Below are 25,028 nucleotides of genomic sequence, written 5' to 3'. Positions count from 1 at the left end.
ATGTTTGACTATTCTCCCAGAAGCACATTTGTGAGGTCAGGCACTGATGTCGGACGAGAAGGCCTGGTTCATAGTCTCCACTCTAATCATCCCAAAGGTGTTCTATCCCAAACTCGCTCATCCATGTCTTTATGGACCTTGCTTGCCACTGGTGCGTAGTCATGTTGGAACAGGAAGGGGCCATCCCCAAACTGTTCCCAAAAAGATGGGAGCATGAAATTGTCCAAAATGTCTTGGTATGCTGATGCCTTAAGAGTTTCCTTCACTGGAACTAAGGGGCCAAGCCCATCCCCTGAAAAACAACCCCACACCATAATCCCCCCTCCTCCAAACTTTACACTTGGCACAATGCAGTCAAACAAGTACCATTCTCCTGGCAACTGCCAAACCAAGACACATCCATTGGATTGCCATATAGAGAAGAGTGATTTGTCACTCCAGAGAACACCTCTCCACTGCTCTAGAGTCCAGTGGCAGCATGCATTACACCACTGCATCCGACGCTTTGCATTGCACTTGATGATGTAAGGCTGCTCGGCCATGGAAACCCATTCCATGAAACTCTCTATGCACTGTTGTTGTGCTTATCTGAAGGCCACACGAAGTTTGGAGGTCTTTAGCTACTGACTCTGCAGACAGTTGGTACCTTCTGTGCGCTTCAGTATGTGCTGACCCCACTCTATCATTTTACATGGCCTACTACTTCGTGGCTGAATTGCTGTTGCTTCCAGTTGCTTCTCCTGTGTTATAATACCACTAACAGTTGACCGTGGAATATTTAGTAGCAAGGAAATTTCACGGATAGACGTATTGCACAGGTGGCAACCTATCACGGTACCACGCTTGAATTCACTGAGTTCCTGGGAGCAACCCATTCTTTCACAAATGTTTGTAGAAACAGTGTGCATGCCTAGGTGCTTGATTTTATACAGCTGTAGCCATGGAGGTGGTTGGAACACCTGAATCCAATGATTTGGAGGGGTGTCCCAATACTTTTGGCAATATAGTGTATATATATAATGTATATAGTTTTCACTGAAAAATATATCCTGTGGAAAATGTAGGAAAATGCTTTACAGCATATGTGATTTTACTGTACAGCAGACACCCTACTCCATTAAACAAGCCAGTGTATAGCATATATTACTCACCTTTTATAACTTTCTTTAGCTGTCTGGGTTTTTCCATATCATAAATTACAGATGCCCATTCCACTTTTTAAAAATTAAGTATAACACAGTAGAAAATGCAGACTCAGTCGTGCAAGAGATATCAGACAATTATCTGGGGCTACATTTGATTCTAACAATCTATTCTGACATGGCATGCTTCTGAACTGACAGAATTGTTTTTGAAATGAAATCCTAATGAGTGCTGCTTTAGTGCTGGTTCACACCAGCCCTGTTGGCAGCTCGTTGTCCAAAGCAGTCCTAATGCAAAGCTAAGGCAAATAGACTTTTCCAGAGAGCCAGTGTACAATGCTCTGAAGCGCATAGAATTACATAGAAGCAAGAAAAAAACAGAGAGAGAACTGCAATAGGTTATATCAATGCACTGCATTGCACAATCACACATGGCAGAGCACACATGTTATATGCTCTGACTTGCCATGCAGTTTGGAGTACATCATCCCTAAAACATATCTATATATCTATCTTTGTATTCAATATGTATTTTAAAGTGTTAAATTAACCTTTTTTTCAGTTCTCTAACTTCTCTCCAATTTTCAAACCTCGCTTCTGCATATGAACTCAACTTCTCTAGCATAGATAGCCATAAATAAATCATGAGTTTATCTTGTAGCCTTATACAGTAGGGTATGTAAGCGCTTTCTTATGTAGCACCCTCCTAGTTACACTAGGTGGAGCTAGATCCCTAACGGTTAGAGAGAAGCTGAATAGCAGCTCAGGTGCAATAGCCAGTGGGTCAAATTTGTGTCAGGACTGAGAGACCCTGCAGGCCAGCCCTCTGGAATTTACCCCTGCTCTGAGGCTTGCGGAGGAGGGCCTTGGAGGCAGTGGGTGGATCTGAGTTTTTTGGCTGCACCTTTGAAGGACCTCAGCCAATCCCCAAGAGGAGGCTTGGCAAGGGGCTGGGCTCCCTTAAAAGGTGCTAGAGTTTGTTCAGTAGCAGGATTTATAGACTGGTGGTGGGAGAGAAGTGAGAAGCAGGAAGATGTAAGGCTGGAGAAGGAAGGCTGCCAGGAGGCCTTCTGGGATGGGCCCTGCCTGCGAGCCTGGAGCTGGAAAGGAGGAAACCTCAGGAGTCACTGGTCCCCTGAGAGAGGACCACCTGTGTTGCAAGGAAGGAGAAACCCAGCTGACAGGCCTGGTAGCAGCAGCAGTTATTACACAAGCTGTACAGGAGAGGATCTGAATGAGTACATCTACACCCCTTGGACAGATAGGGGAAGGAGCACTCTGGTGGGAAACCAGATTAGCCCCTTGCTAGTGACTGTGCACCTTATTTAAGGGAACAGGAGCCAGATCCCCTGCTCAGGAAGAACACCTTCAGATTGCTGGGTGAAGAGGAGTTCATCTAGAGTCTGGGGTAGTTCAACTGGAACTGCTGGCTAGCACTCCAACAGAGACTGTGTGTCAGAGTAGAGAAACTGTGAATATTTCAGGAAGTTGTCATCAGACTTCAGTTGCCTTGTGCATCCTATACACCCCTTTACCCCATCCAAGTTTAATCCTCTCGATAAAACAACAAAATACAACGCTTAAGGTCTAATTTCTGTCTGTGGATGAAAGCTGAGTGGAAAATGCTAACTGACTGGCAGTGCAGGACTAAAGGGGGACCCAAAATTCAAGGGGGCAGTGGTACACTTACTAGTATAGAAAGGGGAAGATTAACTAAAGCTGGAACACTCAGAATCTGGTGCAGCTGAGTATGGTAGCCAATCAGCTTCTTACAAACAGCGAAAACCTGGAACCTGATTGCTTTCTATGCAAACTGCACCAGATTTTGCACATTCCAGTTTTTGTAAATAACTTCCAAAGTGTGTTAGTGGCACAATCACCAGGTGAAAATAAATTAAGCCCTAAAATGAAAACAAATTCAGCAACCTAAGTCTAAGAACTGGTAGACAGCAATATATTCCATTTTGGGGGGTTTATCTCCACTTTAAGTATTCACTTACCTTTTGACCCTTTGGTCCCACAACACAGATTTCACCTGGCCTGCCCTAGATAATAGAAAGCACAGCTGTATAAACCATGTACAGTTTCATAATGTATACATTATCTTCTAACCACAATGTGTTTTTTGCAGACTTTTGCACCATAAGTAAGGGACAGCATTACCTAGTCAATAAATATGAAATTAATGTCATTTGTCAGCTGGGCATGCACCTTTGCAGCCTCCACTGAGGACTGAAAAACTCCATGGAAATTAAAGTGAAGTCATAATTAATACAGTGCAATATTTTCTAGGCTTGGACTTTTTTAATTGCCATTTCCAACCAAGAGGTTTTCTTTTATTTTGGATAGAGCAAGGAAAATTTACAATGTCTGTCTGGTTTTTACTGGTGTCTGCATCCTTATTAAGGGATGTTATGTGCGTTGTTGCGATCGGGTGTTAGTCATTCTGAATGGTACCCCGGTATACCTGTATTGCTGTGTAATGTGCGGCAACTCACTGCTGTTCAGCGTGATGTGCTTTGCTGCTGATAATGCTGCATAGATAACTTGCATACATGGCTTTTGGTCCATTATGGTATGTTAGGTTGCCCATTCAAATAGATGGGCTGCCTAAAAGCTGAAACCATCACATCTAAGGATTGGTAAGCTACTATATATTACATTTTTGTTTCTGGGTTTAATACCACTTTAAACAACTGGAATCTACAGTATGTGCAACTACTCGTCATCCACAAGCCCTGCTCTACAATGCAATGGGTACTTTTCCTGAACTGCTCAATGTAAAGTGTGCTGGCAATTAACATGAAGTAGTGAAAGGCACAGACAAGACATTTTTCAAGGACAGAATAATAGTTCCTCTTCAATTGCAAGGATAGAAAGGACATTATTCACTGGTTATAAGCTACATTAGAAATGAGCAGTGAGAAAGTATGAAATGTGCCCTCTCAAGGCCAAAACCCATTATAAAAGGCACATGAAGTGTCTAGTAATCTTCTAAATATACCACCAAATCATGCAATAGCCATTAATTATACATATAGATTCCTCTCATTGCGGCTATGAGTACATAAACAACATTTTTGTTTCAGTCATATTGCTGTAAATACATACTGTAACTGAATAGTCAGTTTTATTCATTTTCAGTATGATAATGGCATGTAACAGTGTGCCCTAACAAATTATTAAGTCATTGTTGAATCACAATAATAGCTTAATGTGCCTTGGTACATGTGTGGTAAGACCCCAGTGACCCCCTGTTTATATGGAGTGTTACTAGAAGCCTCTGCAAACATAGTAAGAATAAACAGAGGCTTCCAAGCCCTCATCAGTGCAGTTTGGGTGTAGTAATAGTCCTATCAATTCCAATTTCTGAAGGGATAGGAAAAACACAATATATTATTCCCATTATAATTTTCTCTTCTTTCCATTGGATGTTTGATGATATGGTAGGTTTGATCTGATAAACATGACCAATGAAGATTTATTAAATTACCCCACCAGAGTACTGTATATATCTGTTACTTACATCCCGACCAGGAGCACCAGAAGATCCTTTATATCCTAAATCTCCCTTTTCACCTTTTTGTCCCTAGATAAAATAATACAACAATTTAATGAAGAAAGAAATTTTTGGCTGAATGTATATATATATTTATATAGCACAGTAAAAACAAATGTAGCTTACTTTCTCTCCTTCTGGCCCAGATGGTCCCTCATATCCTCTTGGACCCTTTTGTGAAGAAGATAATCAGTCGGTTTTGGGATACAAGATTAGTAAATCAAAAAGTAACTTTTAAGAAAAACAAACTCTTGTTTGGTTGAAAGAGCAAAGCTGACTTGTGTAATATTTAATAAGTAATGCAATATCTTTCATTCTTTGTGTTATATAGAGGGGGGTGAATGTACTGTCTTGTGAACCTGTAAAAAGTCCTCAGAAGGCAGCTTTCCATTAACCAGATGAAATTTGGCCTTTGAGCAATCAATGATGAGCGCAAGCATAGTAAGGTGGACATGCAAGAAGTTCCTAGTTAGCAGATGTTCCTATAGGGTAAGAGTGATGCTGTACTCTAACATATGGGCTTGAACCTTTTGCTTATGGCCCTCTGCATCAAATGCTGACCCTTGAACAAAGACATCCATGCTCTGATAATCAGAAGTTAAAAAAATTCCATACAGCTCAAAATAGTTTTTGTTTATTTTTATTTTTGCAAGCTACTTATTACCTACAGAGTTAATAAAATAAAGGAGTACTAATACTGAGAAAAAGGAATAGTACAACCTGATCTTAAAGATAGGAAGATTCATACTTCTAATTGTACAGGTGGCTATTGTCATTGTGACAGAAAGGGGGGGGGGGGAACAAAAATGTTAAAGTTGTGACCAGAACAAAAATGTAAGGGTAAATCTTTCAATGAGGACAATGTTCTGGTGACAACATTCCGAAACGGGAATTCCCCTCACTTTGGGGAGACTTTCTTCCATTTGCTTTTCAAGGTCAGAAGTGTAAGGGAAATCTCCCCAGCACGACAGAGAAAGCAAAGAATAATCTGGGATTTTAGCCTTGCCTACTGTATCCAACAAAAAAAAAATGGCTTCCTGACAGATTTTTTTTTACTGCTGTCTTTGTCCCACTGGAGAAATTCACTCTCTTTTTTTTGTCCTTATGACCAAGTGAGAGAAAATCTAAATATCTGAGTTTCATCAGAACAAGAATAGAGGGCAATCCTTCCAACAAAGGCACTTGTTACAGTAACAGATATCTAAAATACCATGTTCCTCCCTTTCGGGAAGAAATTTCACATCCCTTTGTTGTTTACAAGACAGGAAGCATTAGAAACAGGTGGCAAAAAACACGCCACAGATGTTATTGTCTAAAGCTGTTTATGAACAACTGTGAAGCATATTAACATTATTAGTAACGCACTTGATACAATCCTAATCTCTGGTGAACAATGACGTGATAGACTATAATTCTAAACTGGTATTAAAAGTAAATAACTATGAACAAATTAAGAAAATAAGGACATCACCCCTGCAAAAAAATATCTACTAAACAATGTGGCAGTTGAAGGGTCTATTTATACATTTGTCACACAAGATCCACACAATTTTCCAATGTGAAAAAAAGTGTGAACTTTGGGTTAAAGCTGTGTGAATCCTGGGAGAAAACTTTTTTAAATAGAACCCCTAAAATCAGCTGTTGTCAGTCACCACAAAAGAAAATGTAATGAACCACAACAGTATTTACTCTGCAGTTCAGTTCAGTTATTTTTTATTAGTAGTAATATTATTAATATAGTATTATTATTATTATTATTATTATTAATAATAATAATAATGATAATAATAATAATAATAATATCTGTACTTGTTTAAACTGAACTGACATATGTGAAATTATAGAGCATATATTTGAATGTAATGATATATTGATATCATTCGGATCAAAAACACAGATCAAAAAAATGTAATGAAATCTGGGAAGTGTTGTTTTTATCACTGCTAGAGGTATAAAAGGAACTTAAATTGAGATTCTGTGTTTTATATGTAACAATATATCAATGTAATCCAGATCACATATTTTCTATATAACAATATATCAATATAACACAGATCAAAAACCCTTAAAAATGTAATGAAATCTGGGAAGTGTTGTCTGTATTACTGCTAGAGGTATAAAAGGATTTTAAATTGAGAATCTGTATATCTCACATTTTATTTAGTATATAATGGGGTGCAGATTTGGCTAAGACGGATTGTACTAAGTGTGGTGTACTCCAGGTTAGATGCTGCAAAGTGGGTTCAAAGCTAAATGCGACTGCCCCTAGCACCCTCTAGTGATAAAATAAAGGAACTGAATATAGGCCAGCTTTTTCAAGGCCAGGGTATACAGAAAATGTATGGCTAACATGCAGTATTTTTCATAAAACACTAATGCCCCCCTTGCTATATCTGTAAGTATAACAGCAATGTATTGTAGTTGCCATTTGCATGAAATGAAAATGAAAATAATTCCTAGAAATTCTTAGCATATATAAAAACACAAGCAATGGAGTTTAAGATAAAATAATATAAACAATATCTGCGCTGACTAAGAGTGTAAAGCAGCTAACACCCTATGATAATGTCTTATTGGCCGAAACCCGTTGGAGAGGAGTTTAAAGTGCTGACGTCACGCCGCTGCGCGATTCTGGGCATCAGCAGCTGTTTATGTAAGCTTCGTTTTGCTTTATTTGTTTTTTACTCTGTTGGTTTTTAATAAATACTACACTACTGGAAGTCTATTTGTTCCTGGTGAGCTTTATTTTACTACAGCTCAGCTAGACAGAATGACACCCACCAACAGAGTCTCATGTCAAGATATATGTGCCCTTGGAACCCTTGTTTAAACACATGGGCATTTATGCTGTTGTAGTGGCAGCCATCATTTCTGGTGAGCCTTCAATTCACTGGGAGACGGTGATGGAAATTTTGAATTTAATTGTTTTGCTGCAAGCAAGAGCACTTTATGGTGGTGGATGGACATTATTTACAAAAAATTTTTTGCACCATTGTCTTTTGATATTATGGACATATATTTGTTATGACACATTTTAGTTTCACTATCATATGTTTGGCGCTACACTTTATGTTTTAATGGAGTTTAAGAAAAGTGGCTATAGGCTTCAATCCATATTCCTAGTAACATGGAACATGCTTGTTGTACATGTTATATTGGTTAAAGTGTGTAAAACAAAACTTTTTTTGGTAGGAAATAGTTAGGTCACCTGTCTTTTGTCTCTGTCCTGTTGGGGAGATTTCTGTTCACTTCCTATTGCAGAGACACAACAGGAAGTAAGGAGATTTCTCCCAAATAAGTGGAATTTCCCTAATCGACAGCTGTCATTGAACAGGTTTACCCGTTGGATGGTTTTCCCTCCCTCCCTGTTCCTGTAAAACTGTTTTGTCCTGGTGGGGGCACAGGCAGGGGTTCAAACCCGCCAACATTATATTCAAAATTAAAATGAAGAAAAAAGGTTTGGCTTTACATACACAGCAATACAAACACAGGGAACAATGCTAGTTAGCAAAAATGGCATATCTTAATTACTCACCACCTCCCCTTGCTGTCCTTTCTCTCCTTTTACACCCTCAGCACACTATGTAAAATTAAAAAGGAAAAATCAATAGTAATTATGTTGTAAAAAGGTTTATAAAAATGGGGTATAGTATATGTTTTACTCCAAACTAGCAACAAATGATAAAGTAATTAGTTTCAGGTAATAAATCATTCATAAACTACAGTGTGACACTTCTAAGTAATGTATTTGGCATTTTATGACTGCTGCAATATATACTGACACTCACCCGAAGGGGTCCATCTGATGAGGTTCGGATGCAATCTGCTCCCTAAATGAACAGAAGGAAGGAAAGATTCAAAAGGTTATAATATCAGGAAGTAGTGTATGCATTGTATATAGTATTTCAAGAGTTCTCAGTGCTTTCAGACAATAAAAGGCCCCTGTAAATGGTGCTATACATGTGGACAACAGCAAGAACATATCACAATGACCATCTTTAAAGGAGTATTAAACCCAAAGCCCAAAATGTAAAATATTGCAGCTTGCTAATCATTAGATGCAGTGTCTATACTAGTTTTATTTTTTAGGCTTTTTCCTATATTTTCCCCTAGTGATCTGGCCAGTGACATGCTTCCTGTATTAGAGTGCTCCCACTCTGGATGAAGGAGCACAGGGAGCACCTTTGGACAACAGCATTCTCATTCTGGGAGGAGGGGAGTGTTAGATGTACTAGCAGGTTTAGATATAGTAACAAATTGAAGCTAAACACCAGCTCACAGTGCAGTTAGACAAGCAATTATAGTTTTTTTCCCTTTTCGCATAAAGGTTTTACAGGAATAAATACAATCTGATCATTGTAAGCACCCCTGTCAATGGTAAATAGGTTGTCACAACACTCTAAGGGGGGGGGGGATTTATTAAACTGGTGCTCTTAGGGCTCGTTCACACTTGACTTTGTTTCTAACTCTTGCCAAACGCCCCTGTAGCGTTTGACAGGTGTTAGACAGGCGTTTGTGAAGCGTTTTTAACGTTCCTCAAATGCTCCCAAAATGCCCTATGTGCGATTTTGAGGCGGTTGATAGGCGTTTGCAAAGCGTTAAAACCGCATCACAAACTCCTATAGTGAAGTTAAATGGTATTAACGCTCTGCAAACGCATTGCTACCGCACCGCAAACGCCTGGCAGGCGTTTGTGGAGCGGAACCATAGACTTGAATTGGAGGCTTCAACTCCTGCTGACTCGACCCAAGGCGTCAGTTTTGCCGTGACGCGACGCTATTGCTTCCGTGTGAACAGCACTGTGTGCTGCCATGTGCAGAATTTTCATAGGTGTTTGAGAAGCGTTAAAAACGTTTCCCAAACGCATGTCTGACACCTGCTGACAAAGCTAGTGTGCACGTAGCCTTAGAATCTGGTGCAGCTCTGCATGGTAGCCAATCAGCTTCTAACTTGCCAATCAAACCTGGAAGATGATTGGTTTCTATGCAGAGCTGCACCTGATCTTTGCACTTTCCAGTAAACAACACACTGCCTGTTATATTTGCAGGAGAACTTGTTCTGTTGAAAAACAAGAGACCTACTGGCTTGAATGCCAGGTAAAAAGATAGCCTATGAAAGAAAACTAACGCAGCCATCACATCTAAGAATTAGTAAGCTGAAATATATTAAATGTTTACTTTTGGGTTTTATACTGCTTTAACCGCTTTCCCGCCACCCTATAGCAGAAATACTGCTACAGGGTGGTAGTGGTGCGCAAAATCACGTATATATACGTGATATCGCATTTGCAGGTAGGGGGAGCGTGCGTGGCAACCCGTGCCGCTGTTCACAGCCTCGGCTTTCAATCACCAGGTCCCGAGTGGTGATTACTCGCTGGCAACCAGTGATTACCTAGTATTACCGACAGGGGGAAAGAACTGTATGTAAACCATACAGTTCTCTCCCCTGTCAGCTCCAGCATACTGCTTTGTATGGCTCTGCATAGCAGAGCTATACAAAGCAGTATGCTTACAGTTGAAAGCACAGACAGCTTACTGTGAAACAGCACACAGCACACAGCACACAGTTAATCCTTTAATTGCCCCACATGTTAACCCCTTCCTGCCCAGTGCCATTAGTACAGTGTCAGTGCTTTTTTTTAGCACTGATCACTGTATTGGTGTCACTGGGGATGTCAGTGACACCAAGTCAGTTTCCCCCAGTGTCAGAATTCCTGCCGCAGTCCCGCTATGAGTCGCTCATCGCCGCCAGTACTAGTAAAGAAGAAAAAAATTCCAGTATCTATACTGCCCTTTGTAAACACTATAACTTTCACTTAAACCAATTCATTTACACGTATTGGGATTTTTTTTAGTAAAGACGTGTAGCAGAATACATTTTGGCCTAAATTTATGACGAAACTTTATTTTTTAATTTTATTTTTCTGGACATGTCTAATAGCACAAAAATATTGTTTTTTTCTCAAAATTGTCCGTCATTTTTTTTTATAGCGCAGAAAATAAGATAAAAACAAACAATCGAATACCACTAAAAGTAAGCTCTATCCATGGGAAAAAAGGATATAAATTTAATTTGGGTGCAGTGTTGCATGACCACGCAATTGTCAGTTAACATAAAGCAGTGCCGTAACACAAAAAATGACCTGGTCAGGAAGGGGGATAAATCCTCTGATTTGACAAGTGGTTAAAGAAAAACCTATTTTTGAATATTTAAAAAAGGAATGTAAATAATATGACAAAAACAAAGAGATGTTCAACAGGAAGAGAGAGAACAATTTTAGCAAATGAGTCTAAACCAAAGAGTTTTTGCCTGCATTCCTGTCCTTGCAGAACAATTCTGTGTCCAGGGGTTACATACTGATGTACAGGATTTAGCCTTGATTAGCCAGTTATCATACACATTGAAGTATGGAAGCATAACAATGCATTTGTAAGAGATCAACACTCTTGCCTTGAAATGCTGCAGCTCAATGATCAATTTACATCAAGGACATTAGTTTGCTTTCCTCCCACAACCCAACATCTTAGTGGTACATTAACTGACTTTTGGGTGACCTCATACACTTAAATCATCAAAGTATGTATGCTGGCAGAATGAGTGGTAAGGATAATAAATTGTATGCTCCTTCAGAAGGGAATCATTTTATTCTATGTATTATATAAGCTCAAGACATAAACTTTGCTTAAAAAGACACCAAATCACATCCTTAGCAAGTCTACCATTTCTTCAATCACCACATGTGCCTAAAAACATTAGAGACGTCTTTTTCCTATATCCCCCTATCTTCTTATCGTGGATATGAATTGCCGTCAGACTACATCTGAAATTCTTGGAGCTAGTTATACAACTTAATTTTCCCAATAAACACTAGTGTTGTGGTATAATATTTGAATAGAATATTTGAAAAGACAAAGGTACTTTTACTACTGAGATAGGATCACAAATGGGAAAGTCACATCACGGAATTATATGGTTTTATGGCATCAGCTTCCATTATCTTTTCTACTGAGCAATTTATATGAAATATATTTTATGAGTATGTCTCCTTCTCTTCCCTACATCAAACAACATTTAATGAGATTTCAATTAGAGCCCATAAAGATCTTGTTTAACTTCTCTATTGTGCGCCTGATAAATCCGCCATGTTCTATAAACTGGAACTCTTCCCCCACAGCTACTGATTAGGTGGCTTAGGAGCAGTATCTCCAGATCTTAGAATGAACTTGGTGATACATGAGGCCTTTCATGCTATATTGACACATTTTAAAGTTGATGCAGAAAAATTGCAAAGTTTCGTTTGCTGGTGAAAATGATTTGCTGAAACGTTTTAATTATGGTACACTTTTATATACAGTATTTCAGCATCCTTAGTTGTTGCCTTTTTTGAAAAAAATTTCCATCCTTCTATACATTTCAAAAATTAAATATTATTTTAACCCCAAGGGGCATCCCTATCTGCAACCAAACCTCCTAAAAACTATAGTAAATAAAATACTAGATTATAGATTTAGCGCACATCGCTCAAGCACTGAAAACTTACCTAGATAACTCCAGTAAACTGTAGGCCTCATGGGTACCTTAATACCACTGGGAAAAAGTGTAATGTAAGGATTTATCCATTGTGGAATAACCGCTCCATCATTTTTGCTGTTAACCTGTTTGATCTGGGCAATATGTACTGCACCTTGGGTATTTGTATATTGACATAAACCATTTATGGCATCCTAGGCCATAGATAAAGGGGTATTACCAGTCTTCCTGTATGGGGCACAGGCCACCAGGGGGGCCCAAGCAGCTGGATGTGGACAGGGAGGGTTATCAGCACGGCAGGAGGACAATTACTGGAACCAATTGCCTGCATGGCTCTCTCTGTAGCAGCTGAAAGCTGGCTTTTTCTCTTCTCCCTCCTGCTGGCTATCAGCTTCTGCACAGAGAGCCATACAGGTAATCGGTTCCAGTAATTTCCCCCCGCAGCACCTATCACCCACCATGTGCACCATACGCTTCCCCCTGCTGCTCAGGACCCCTGTGTGTCCCAGCTTCCCTCTCCTTTTCATCGACAGCTACAAGCACACAATAGGATCCTTCAGGATGGAGACACGGAGAAGAGTCTGGGGAATGTGTAACCAGCCTTTTGGTTTCCTGAACAAACACAATGAGTGGTTGGAACCGATCACTCACTGTATTCATTAATAACTGAAGAATAGTAAACTGGGTGTCAGGTTGGCTGTATGGGGCTCCAGGGTTTCTAAGAACAGCCATGATGGCATCATACCCAACTGTGTGGTGTTTTTGACATTAATGCAGAACTGACAACCTTTATAACTAGAGATGAGCGAATTTCTCAAAAATTCGATTCGGCTGATTCGGCGAATTCCAGTGTGAAATTCGATTCGATGCGAATTTCTTCGCTACGAAGATGACTTATAAAAAGGGTTTCTAGGCTTCAGAGAGCCTTTAAATTAGTGCAGAACACTGTACCTTTAATTTAAATGCCCTTGGAGATGAGGAAAGAGAAGGAGAAGGAGAAGGAGAAGGATGAGAAGAAGGAGAAGGATGAGAAGAAGGAGAAGGAGAAGGATGAGAAGAAGGAGAAGGAGAAGGATGAGAAGAAGGAGAAGGATGAGAAGAAGGAGAAGGAGAAGGATGAGAAGAAGGAGAAGGATGAGGAGAAGAAGGATGAGAAGAAGGAGAAGGATGAGAAGAAGGAGAAGGATGAGAAGAAAGAGAAGGATGAGAAGGAGAAGGATGAGAAGAAGGAGAAGGAGAAGGAGAAGGATGAGAAGAAGGAGAAGGAGAAGGATGAGAAGAAGGAGAAGGATGAGAAGAAGGATGAGAAGAAGGAGAAGGATGAGAAGAAGGAGAAGGATGAGAAGAAGGAGAAGGATGAGAAGAAGGAGAAGGAGAAGGATGAGAAGAAGGAGAAGGAGAAGGATGAGAAGAAGGAGAAGGATGAGAAGAAGGAGAAGGATGAGAAGAAGGAGAAGGAGAAGGATGAGAAGAAGGAGAAGGAGAAGGATGAGAAGAAGGAGAAGGAGAAGGATGAGGAGAAGGAGAAGGATGAGAAGAAGGAGAAGGATGAGAAGAAGGAGAAGGAGAAGGATGAGAAGAAGGAGAAGGAGAAGGATGAGGAGAAGGAGAAGGATGAGAAGAAGGAGAAGGATGAGAAGAAGGAGAAGGAGAAGGATGAGAAGAAGGAGAAGGATGAGGAGAAGGAGAAGGATGAGAAGAAGGAGAAGGATGAGAAGAAGGAGAAGGAGAAGGATGAGAAGAAGGAGAAGGATGAGAAGAAGGAGAAGGATGAGAAGATGGAGAAGGAGAAGGATGAGAAGAAGGAGAAGGAGAAGGATGAGAAGAAGGAGAAGGATGAGAAGAAGGAGAAGGATGAGGAGAAGGAGAAGGATGAGAAGAAGGAGAAGGATGAGAAGAAGGAGAAGGATGAGAAGAAGGAGAAGGATGAGAAGAAGGAGAAGGATGAGAAGAAGGAGAAGGATGAGAAGAAGGAGAAGGATGAGAAGAAGGAGAAGGAGAAGCAGAAGGAGAAGGATGAGAAGAAGGAAAAGGAGAAGGATGAGAAGATGGAGAAGGAGAAGGATGAGAAGAAGGAGAAGGATGAGAAGAAGGAGAAGGAGAAGGATGAGAAGATGGAGAAGGAGAAGGATGAGAATAAGGAGAAGGAGAAGGATGAGAAGAAGGAGAAGGAGAAGGATGAGAAGAAGGAGAAGGATGAGAAGAAGGAGAAGGAGAAGGATGAGAAGAAGGAGAAGGATGAGAAGAAGGAGAAGGAGAAGGATGAGAAGAAGGAGAAGGATGAGAAGAAGGAGAAGGATGAGAAGAAAGAGAAGGATGAGAAGGAGATGACTTATAAAAAGGGTTTCTAGGCTTCAGAGAGCCTTTAAATTAGTGCAGAACACTGTACCTTTAATTTAAATGCCCTTGGAGATGAGGAAAGAGAAGGAGAAGGAGAAGGAGAAGGATGAGAAGAAGGAGAAGGATGAGAAGAAGGAGAAGGATGAGAAGAAGGAGAAGGATGAGAAGAAGGAGAAGGAGAAGGATGAGAAGAAGGAGAAGGAGAAGGATGAGAAGAAGGAGAAGGATGAGGAGAAGAAGGATGAGAAGAAGGAGAAGGAGAAGGATGAGAAGAAGGAGAAGGATGAGAAGAAAGAGAAGGATGAGAAGGAGAAGGATGAGAAGAAGGAGAAGGAGAAGGATGAGAAGAAGGAGAAGGAGAAGGATGAGAAGAAGGAGAAGGATGAGAAGAAGGATGAGAAGAAGGAGAAGGATGAGAAGAAGGAGAAGGATGAGAAGAAGGAGAAGGATGAGAAGAAGGATGAGAAGAAGGAGAAGGATGAGAAGAAGGAGAAGGAGAAGGATGAGAAGAAGGAGAAGGATGAGAAGAAGGAGAAGGATGAGAAGAAGGAGAAGGAGAAGGATGAGAAGAAGGAGAAGGAGAAGGATGAGAAGAAGGAGAAGGAGAAGGATGAGGAGAAGGAGAAGGATGAGAAGAAGGAGAAGGATGAGAAGAAGGAGAAGGAGAAGGATGAGAAGAAGGAGAAGGAGAAGGATGAGGAGAAGGAGAAGGATGAGAAGAAGGAGAAGGATGAGAAGAAGGAGAAGGAGAAGGATGAGAAGAAGGAGAAGGAGAAGGATGAGGAGAAGGAGAAGGATGAGAAGAAGGAGAAGGATGAGAAGAAGGAGAAGGAGAAGGATGAGAAGAAGGAGAAGGATGAGAAGAAGGAGAAGGAGAAGGATGAGAAGATGGAGAAGGAGAAGGATGAGAAGAAGGAGAAGGAGAAGGATGAGAAGAAGGAGAAGGAGAAGGATGAGAAGAAGGAGAAGGATGAGGAGAAGGAGAAGGATGAGAAGAAGGAGAAGGATGAGAAGAAGGAGAAGGATGAGAAGAAGGAGAAGGATGAGAAGAAGGAGAAGGAGAAGGATGAGAAGAAGGAGAAGGATGAGAAGAAGGAGAAGGATGAGAAGAAGGAGAAGGAGAAGCAGAAGGAGAAGGATGAGAAGAAGGAAAAGGAGAAGGATGAGAAGATGGAGAAGGAGAAGGATGAGAAGAAGGAGAAGGAGAAGGATGAGAAGAAGGAGAAGGAGAAGGATGAGAAGATGGAGAAGGAGAAGGATGAGAAGAAGGATGAGAAGAAGGAGAAGGAGAAGGATGAGAAGAAGGAGAAGGAGAAGGATGAGAAGAAGGAGAAGGAGAAGGATGAGAAGAAGGAGAAGGATGAGAAGAAGGAGAAGGATGAGAAGAAGGAGAAGGAGAAGGATGAGAAGAAGGAGAAGGATGAGAAGAAGGAGAAGGATGAGAAGAAAGAGAAGGATGAGAAGGAGATGACTTATAAAAAGGGTTTCTAGGCTTCAGAGAGCCTTTAAATTAGTGCAGAACACTGTACCTTTAATTTAAATGCCCTTGGAGATGAGGAAAGAGAAGGAGAAGGAGAAGGATGAGAAGAAGGAGAAGGATGAGAAGAAGGAGAAGGAGAAGGATGAGAAGAAGGAGAAGGAGAAGGATGAGAAGAAGGAGAAGGAGAAGGATGAGAAGAAGGAGAAGGAGAAGGATGAGAAGAAGGAGAAGGATGAGGAGAAGAAGGATGAGAAGAAGGAGAAGGAGAAGGATGAGAAGAAGGAGAAGGATGAGAAGAAAGAGAAGGATGAGAAGGAGAAGGATGAGAAGAAGGAGAAGGAGAAGGATGAGAAGAAGGAGAAGGATGAGAAGAAGGATGAGAAGAAGGAGAAGGATGAGAAGAAGGAGAAGGATGAGAAGAAGGAGAAGGATGAGAAGAAGGATGAGAAGAAGGAGAAGGATGAGAAGAAGGAGAAGGAGAAGGATGAGAAGAAGGAGAAGGATGAGAAGAAGGAGAAGGATGAGAAGCAGGAGAAGGAGAAGGATGAGAAGAAGGAGAAGGAGAAGGATGAGAAGAAGGAGAAGGATGAGAAGAAGGATGAGAAGAAGGAGAAGGATGAGAAGAAGGAGAAGGAGAAGGATGAGAAGAAGGAGAAGGATGAGAAGAAGGATGAGAAGAAGGAGAAGGATGAGAAGAAGGAGAAGGATGAGAAGGAGAAGGATGAGAAGACGGAGAAGGAGAAGGAGAAGCAGAAGGAGAAGGATGAGAAGAAGGAAAAGGAGAAGGATGAGAAGATGGAGAAGGAGAAGGATGAGAAGAAGGAGAAGGAGAAGGATGAGAAGAAGGAGAAGGAGAAGGATGAGAAGAAGGAGAAGGATGAGAAGAAGGAGAAGGATGAGAAGAAGGATGAGAAGAAGGAGAAGGATGAGAAGAAGGAGAAGGATGAGAAGAAGAAGGAGAAGGATGAGAAGAAGGAGAAGGATGAGAAGAAGGAGAAGGATGAGAAGAAGGAGAAGGAGAAGGATGAGAAGGAGAAGGATGAGAAGAAGGAGAAGGAGAAGGATGAGAAGGAGAAGGAGAAGGATGAGAAGAAGGAGAAGGAGAAGGATGAGGAGAAGGAGAAGGATGAGAAGAAGGAGAAGGATGAGAAGAAGGAGAAGGAGAAGGATGAGAAGAAGGAGAAGGAGAAGGATGAGGAGAAGGAGAAGGATGAGAAGAAGGAGAAGGATGAGAAGAAGGAGAAGGAGAAGGATGAGAAGAAGGAGAAGGATGAGAAGAAGGAGAAGGAGAAGGATGAGAAGATGGAGAAGGAGAAGGATGAGAAGAAGGAGAAGGAGAAGGATGAGAAGAAGGAGAAGGAGAAGGATGAGAAGAAGGAGAAGGATGAGGAGAAGGAGAAGGATGAGAAGAAGGAGAAGGATGAGAAGAAGGAGAAGGATGAGAAGAAGGAGAAGGAGAAGGATGAGAAGAAGGAGAAGGATGAGAAGAAGGAGAAGGATGAGAAGAAGGAGAAGGAGAAGGAGAAGCAGAAGGAGAAGGATGAGAAGAAGGAAAAGGAGAAGGATGAGAAGATGGAGAAGGAGAAGGATGAGAAGAAGGAGAAGGAGAAGGATGAGAAGAAGGAGAAGGAGAAGGATGAGAAGATGGAGAAGGAGAAGGATGAGAAGAAGGAGAAGGAGAAGGATGAGAAGAAGGAGAAGGAGAAGGATGAGAAGAAGGAGAAGGAGAAGGATGAGAAGAAGGAGAAGGAGAAGGATGAGAAGAAGGAGAAGGAGAAGGATGAGAAGAAGGAGAAGGATGAGAAGAAGGAGAAGGAGAAGGATGAGAAGAAGGAGAAGGATGAGAAGAAGGAGAAGGATGAGAAGAAGGATGAGAAGAAGGATGAGAAGAAGGATGAGAAGAAGGAGAAGGATGAGAAGAAGGACAGTTCTGTGACAGTTTCTGTCTATTTCTGACAGTTCTGGGACATTCACTCCATACAGCTGTTTCAACCGCTGTATGGAGGGAATGTCATGGAACTGTCAGAAATAGACTATTAATGACAGTTCTGGGACTGTCCTTCCATGCAGCGGTTGAAACATTGTATGTATTTGTTTCCATAAATGGATCCATTTATGGAAACAAATACATACAATGTTTCAACCGCTGTATGGAAGGACAGTCCCAGAACTGTCATTAATAGTCTATTTCTGACAGTTCTATGACATTCCCTCCATACAGCGGTTGAAACAGCTGTATGGAGTGAATGTCCCAGAACTGTCAGAAATAGACTATTTATGACAGTTCTGGGACTGTCCTTCCATACAGCGGTTGAAAGATTGTATGTATTTGTTTCCATAAATGGATCCATTTATGGAAACAAATACATACAATCTTTCAACCGCTGTATGGAAGGACAGTCCCAGAACTGTCATTAATAGTCTATTTCTGACAGTTCTATGACATTCCCTCCATACAGCGGTTGAAACAGCTGTATGGAGTGAATGTCCCAGAACTGTCAGAAATAGACTATTTATGACAGTTCTGGGACTGTCCTTCCATACAGCGGTTGAAAGATTGTATGTATTTGTTTCCATAAATGGATCCATTTATGGAAACAAATACATACAATGTTTCAACCGCTGTATGGAAGGACAGTCCCAGAACTGTCATTAATAGTCTATTTCTGACAGTTCCATGACATTCCCTCCATACAGCGGTTGAAACAGCTGTATGGAGTGATTGTCCCAGAACTGTCAGAAATAGTCTATTTCTGACAGTTCTGGGACATTCACTCCATACAGCTGTTTCAACCGCTGTATGGAGGGAATGTCATGGAACTGTCAGAAATAGACTATTAATGACAGTTCTGGGACTGTCCTTCCATACAGCGGTTGAAACATTGTATGTATTTGTTTCCATAAATGGATCCATTTATGGAAACAAATAGATACAATGTTTCAACCGCTGTATGGAAGGACAGTCCCAGAACTGTCATTAATAGTCTATTTCTGACAGTTCTATGACATTCCCTCCATACAGCGGTTGAAACAGCTGTATGGAGTGAATGTCCCAGAACTGTCAGAAATAGACTATTTCTGACAGTTCTGGGACTGTCCTTCCATACAGCGGTTGAAACATTGTATGTATTTGTTTCCATAAATGGATCCATTTATGGAAACAAATACATACAATGTTTCAACCCATTTATGGAAACAAATACATACAATGTTTCAACCGCTGTATGGAAGGACAGTCCCAGAACTGTCATTAATAGTCTATTTCTGACAGTTCCATGACATTCCCTCCATACAGCGGTTGAAACAGCTGTATGGAGTGATTGTCCCAGAACTGTCAGAAATAGTCTATTTCTGACAGTTCTGGGACATTCACTCCATACAGCTGTTTCAACCGCTGTATGGAGGGAATGTCATGGAACTGTCAGCAATAGACTATTAATGACAGTTCTGGGACTGTCTTTCCATACAGCGGTTGAAACATTGTATGTATTTGTTTCCATAAATGGATCCATTTATGGAAACAAATACATACAATGTTTCAACCGCTGTATGGAAGGACAGTCCCAGAACTGTCATTAATAGTCTATTTCTGACAGTTCTATGACATTCCCTCCATACAGCGGTTGAAACAGCTGTATGGAGTGAATGTCCCAGAACTGTCAGAAATTGACTATTTATGACAGTTCTGGGACTGTCCTTCCATACAGCGGTTGAAACATTGTATCTATTTTTTTCCATAAATGACATTCTGCAAATACACTTAGAGGAGCGCTGCAGATACACTTTTTGCCGGCTTGGAATTAATCTTATTTTCATCCTACTTCTTCTTCTTCATCCTCATCCTCATAAGAAGAAAAAGAAGAAGTAGGATGAAAATAAGAATAATTCCATGCCGGCAAAAAGTGTATCTGCAGCGCCCCTCTAAGTGTATCTGCAGAATGTCATTTATGGAAAAAAATATATACAATGTTTCAACCGCTGTATGGAGTGAATGTCCCAGAACTGTCATAAATAGTCTATTTCTGACAGTTCTGGGACATTCACTCCATACAGCTGTTTCAACCGCTGTATGGAGGGAATGTCATAGAACTGTCAGAAATAGACTATTAATGACAGTTCTGGGACTGTCCTTCCATACAGCGGTTGAAACATTGTATCTATTTGTTTCCATAAATGGATCCATTTATGGAAACAAATAGATACAATGTTTCAACCGCTGTATGGAAGGACAGTCCCAGAACTGTCATTAATAGTCTATTTCTGACAGTTCTATGACATTCCCTCCATACAGCGGTTGAAACAGCTGTATGGAGTGAATGTCCCAGAACTGTCAGAAATAGACTATTTCTGACAGTTCTGGGACTGTCCTTCCATACAGCGGTTGAAACATTGTATGTATTTGTTTCCATAAATGGATCCATTTATGGAAACAAATACATACAATGTTTCAACCCATTTATGGAAACAAATACATACAATGTTTCAACCGCTGTATGGAAGGACAGTCCCAGAACTGTCATTAATAGTCTATTTCTGACAGTTCCATGACATTCCCTCCATACAGCGGTTGAAACAGCTGTATGGAGTGATTGTCCCAGAACTGTCAGAAATAGTCTATTTCTGACAGTTCTGGGACATTCACTCCATACAGCTGTTTCAACAGCTGTATGGAGGGAATGTCATGGAACTGTCAGAAATAGACTATTAATGACAGTTCTGGGACTGTCCTTCCATACAGCGGTTGAAACATTGTATGTATTTGTTTCCATAAATGGATCCATTTATGGAAACAAATACATACAATGTTTCAACCCATTTATGGAAACAAATACATACAATGTTTCAACCGCTGTATGGAAGGACAGTCCCAGAACTGTCATTAATAGTCTATTTCTGACAGTTCTATGACATTCCCTCCATACAGCGGTTGAAACAGCTGTATGGAGTGAATGTCCCAGAACTGTCAGAAATAGACTATTTCTGACAGTTCTGGGACTGTCCTTCCATACAGCGGTTGAAACATTGTATGTATTTGTTTCCATAAATGGATCCATTTATGGAAACAAATACATACAATGTTTCAACCCATTTATGGAAACAAATACATACAATGTTTCAACCGCTGTATGGAAGGACAGTCCCAGAACTGTCATTAATAGTCTATTTCTGACAGTTCCATGACATTCCCTCCATACAGCGGTTGAAACAGCTGTATGGAGTGATTGTCCCAGAACTGTCAGAAATAGTCTATTTCTGACAGTTCTGGGACATTCACTCCATACAGCTGTTTCAACAGCTGTATGGAGGGAATGTCATGGAACTGTCAGAAATAGACTATTAATGACAGTTCTGGGACTGTCCTTCCATACAGCGGTTGAAACATTGTATGTATTTGTTTCCATAAATGGATCCATTTATGGAAACAAATACATACAATGTTTCAACCCATTTATGGAAACAAATACATACAATGTTTCAACCGCTGTATGGAAGGACAGTCCCAGAACTGTCATTAATAGTCTATTTCTGACAGTTCTATGACATTCCCTCCATACAGCGGTTGAAACAGCTGTATGGAGTGAATGTCCCAGAACTGTCAGAAATTGACTATTTATGACAGTTCTGGGACTGTCCTTCCATACAGCGGTTGAAACATTGTATCTATTTTTTTCCATAAATGACATTCTGCAAATACACTTAGAGGAGCGCTGCAGATACACTTTTTGCCGGCTTGGAATTAATCTTATTTTCATCCTACTTCTTCTTCTTCATCCTCATCCTCATAAGAAGAAAAAGAAGAAGTAGGATGAAAATAAGAATAATTCCATGCCGGCAAAAAGTGTATCTGCAGCGCCCCTCTAAGTGTATCTGCAGAATGTCATTTATGGAAAAAAATATATACAATGTTTCAACCGCTGTATGGAGTGAATGTCCCAGAACTGTCATAAATAGTCTATTTCTGACAGTTCTGGGACATTCACTCCATACAGCTGTTTCAACCGCTGTATGGAGGGAATGTCATAGAACTGTCAGAAATAGACTATTAATGACAGTTCTGGGACTGTCCTTCCATACAGCGGTTGAAACATTGTATCTATTTGTTTCCATAAATGGATCCATTTATGGAAACAAATAGATACAATGTTTCAACCGCTGTATGGAAGGACAGTCCCAGAACTGTCATTAATAGTCTATTTCTGACAGTTCTATGACATTCCCTCCATACAGCGGTTGAAACAGCTGTATGGAGTGAATGTCCCAGAACTGTCAGAAATAGACTATTTCTGACAGTTCTGGGACTGTCCTTCCATACAGCGGTTGAAACATTGTATGTATTTGTTTCCATAAATGGATCCATTTATGGAAACAAATACATACAATGTTTCAACCCATTTATGGAAACAAATACATACAATGTTTCAACCGCTGTATGGAAGGACAGTCCCAGAACTGTCATTAATAGTCTATTTCTGACAGTTCCATGACATTCCCTCCATACAGCGGTTGAAACAGCTGTATGGAGTGATTGTCCCAGAACTGTCAGAAATAGTCTATTTCTGACAGTTCTGGGACATTCACTCCATACAGCTGTTTCAACCGCTGTATGGAGGGAATGTCATGGAACTGTCAGAAATAGACTATTAATGACAGTTCTGGGACTGTCCTTCCATACAGCGGTTGAAACATTGTATGTATTTGTTTCCATAAATGGATCCATTTATGGAAACAAATACATACAATGTTTCAACCGCTGTATGGAAGGACAGTCCCAGAACTGTCATTAATAGTCTATTTCTGACAGTTCTATGACATTCCCTCCATACAGCGGTTGAAACAGCTGTATGGAGTGAATGTCCCAGAACTGTCAGAAATAGACTATTTATGACAGTTCTGGGACTGTCCTTCCATACAGCGGTTGAAACATTGTATCTATTTTTTTCCATAAATGACATTCTGCAAATACACTTAGAGGAGCGCTGCAGATACACTTTTTGCCGGCTTGGAATTAATCTTATTTTCATCCTACTTCTTCTTCTTCATCCTCATCCTCATAAGAAGAAAAAGAAGAAGTAGGATGAAAATAAGAATAATTCCAAGCCGGCAAAAAGTGTATCTGCAGCGCTCCTCTAAGTGTATCTGCAGAATGTCATTTATGGAAAAAAATAGATACAATGTTTCAACCGCTGTATGGAGTGAATGTCCCAGAACTGTCAGAAATAGTCTATTTCTGACAGTTCTGGGACATTCACTCCATACAGCTGTTTCAACCGCTGTATGGAGGGAATGTCATAGAACTGTCAGAAATAGACTATTAATGACAGTTCTGGGACTGTCCTTCCATACAGCGGTTGAAACATTGTATCTATTTGTTTCCATAAATGGATCCATTTATGGAAACAAATAGATACAATGTTTCAACCGCTGTATGGAAGGACAGTCCCAGAACTGTCATTAATAGTCTATTTCTGACAGTTCTATGACATTCCCTCCATACAGCGGTTGAAACAGCTGTATGGAGTGAATGTCCCAGAACTGTCAGAAATAGACTATTTATGACAGTTCTGGGACATTCCCTCCATACAGCGGTTTCCGGCAAAAAGTGTATGTGCAGAGTTCCTCTATTCTGCAGATACACTTAGAGGAGCTCTGCAGATACACTTAGAGGAGCTCTGCACATACACTTTTTGCCGGCTTGGAATTATTCTTATTTTCATCCTACTTCTTCTTCTTCTTCTTCTTCTTCATCCTCATCCTCATCCTCTTCTTCTTCTTCTGAGGATGAGGATGAGGATGAAGAAGAAGAAGAAGAAGAAGTAGGATGAAAATAAGATTAATTCCAAGCCGGCAAAAAGTGTATGTGCAGAGCTCCTCTAAGTGTATCTGCAGAGCTCCTCTAAGTGTATCTGCAGAATAGAGGAACTCTGCACATACACTTTTTGCCGGCTTGCAATTATTCTTATTTTCATCCTACTTCTTCTTCTTCTTCTTCTTCTTCTTCTTCTTCATCCTCTTCTTCTTCTTCTGAGGATGAGGATAAAGAAGAAGAAGAAGAAGTAGGATGAAAATAAGATTAATTCCAAACAGGCAAAAAGTGTATGTGCAGAGCTCCTCTAAGTGTATCTGCAGAATAGAGGAACTCTGCACATACACTTTTTGCCGGCTTGGAATTATTCTTATTTTCATCCTACTGCTTCTTCTTCTCCTTCATCCTCATCCTCATCCTCAGAAGAAGAGGATGAGGATGAGGATGAAGAAGAAGAAGAAGAAGAAGAAGTAGGATGAAAAGAAGAATAATTCCAAGCCGGCAAAAAGTGTATGTGCAGAGTTCCTCTATTTCTGACAGTTCTCTCACAGCTTCTTCACATGTACAGCGGTTGAAACATCTGTATCCTAAATGGAAACTAATAGATACAATTTGTATCTATTAGTTTCCATTTAGGATACAGATGTTTCAACCGCTGTACATGTGAAGAAGCTGTGAGAGAACTGTCAGAAATAGAGGAACTCTGCACATACACTTTTTGCCGGCTTGGAATTATTCTTCTTTTCATCCTACTTCTTCTTCTTCATCTTCATCCTCATCCTCTTCTTCTGAGGATGAAGATGAAGAAGAAGAAGAAGTAGGATGAAAAGAAGAATAATTCCAAGCCGGCAAAAAGTGTATGTGCAGAGTTCCTCTATTTCTGACAGTTCTCTCACAGCTTCTTCACATGAACAGCGGTTGAAACATCTGTATCCTAAATGGAAACTAATAGATACAAATTGTATCTATTAGTTTCCATTTAGGATACAGATGTTTCAACCGCTGTACATGTGAAGAAGCTGTGAGAGAACTGTCAGAAATAGAGGAACTCTGCACATACACTTTTTGCCGGCTTGGAATTATTCTTCTTTTCATCCTACTTCTTCTTCTTCTTCTTCATCTTCATCCTCATCCTCATCCTCTTCTTCTGAGGATGAAGATGAAGAAGAAGAA

The 25,028-nt window shown here is 40.4% G+C and overlaps 1 protein-coding gene across 6 annotated transcripts in view; it reads right to left on the bottom strand.

Moving 5' to 3' along the window:
- COL16A1 (collagen type XVI alpha 1 chain) overlaps positions 1–25,028 on the bottom strand; it is a 295,727-nt gene that overhangs the window by 102,723 nt on the left and 167,976 nt on the right. For all 6 annotated transcript variants that reach the window (XM_089673859.1, XM_089673860.1, XM_089673863.1 and 3 more), the window contains exons 13-17: positions 8,490–8,531; positions 8,237–8,281; positions 4,828–4,872; positions 4,669–4,731; positions 3,143–3,187 (exon numbers count right to left, since the gene is read on the bottom strand). In XM_089673859.1, coding sequence (XP_089529985.1) covers positions 3,143–3,187; positions 4,669–4,731; positions 4,828–4,872; positions 8,237–8,281; positions 8,490–8,531 — 240 coding nt within the window. The remainder of the gene's footprint in view (positions 1–3,142; positions 3,188–4,668; positions 4,732–4,827; positions 4,873–8,236; positions 8,282–8,489; positions 8,532–25,028) is intronic.

The sequence above is a fragment of the Staurois parvus genome, unplaced genomic scaffold (assembly GCF_062004578.1).
Source record: "Staurois parvus isolate SC_StPar_1 unplaced genomic scaffold, SC_StPar_1.0 ptg000145l, whole genome shotgun sequence".
Taxonomy (NCBI): domain Eukaryota; kingdom Metazoa; phylum Chordata; class Amphibia; order Anura; family Ranidae; genus Staurois; species Staurois parvus.
Note: the sequence above shows the minus strand (reverse complement) of the source record. Positions and strands in the feature narration are given on the sequence as shown.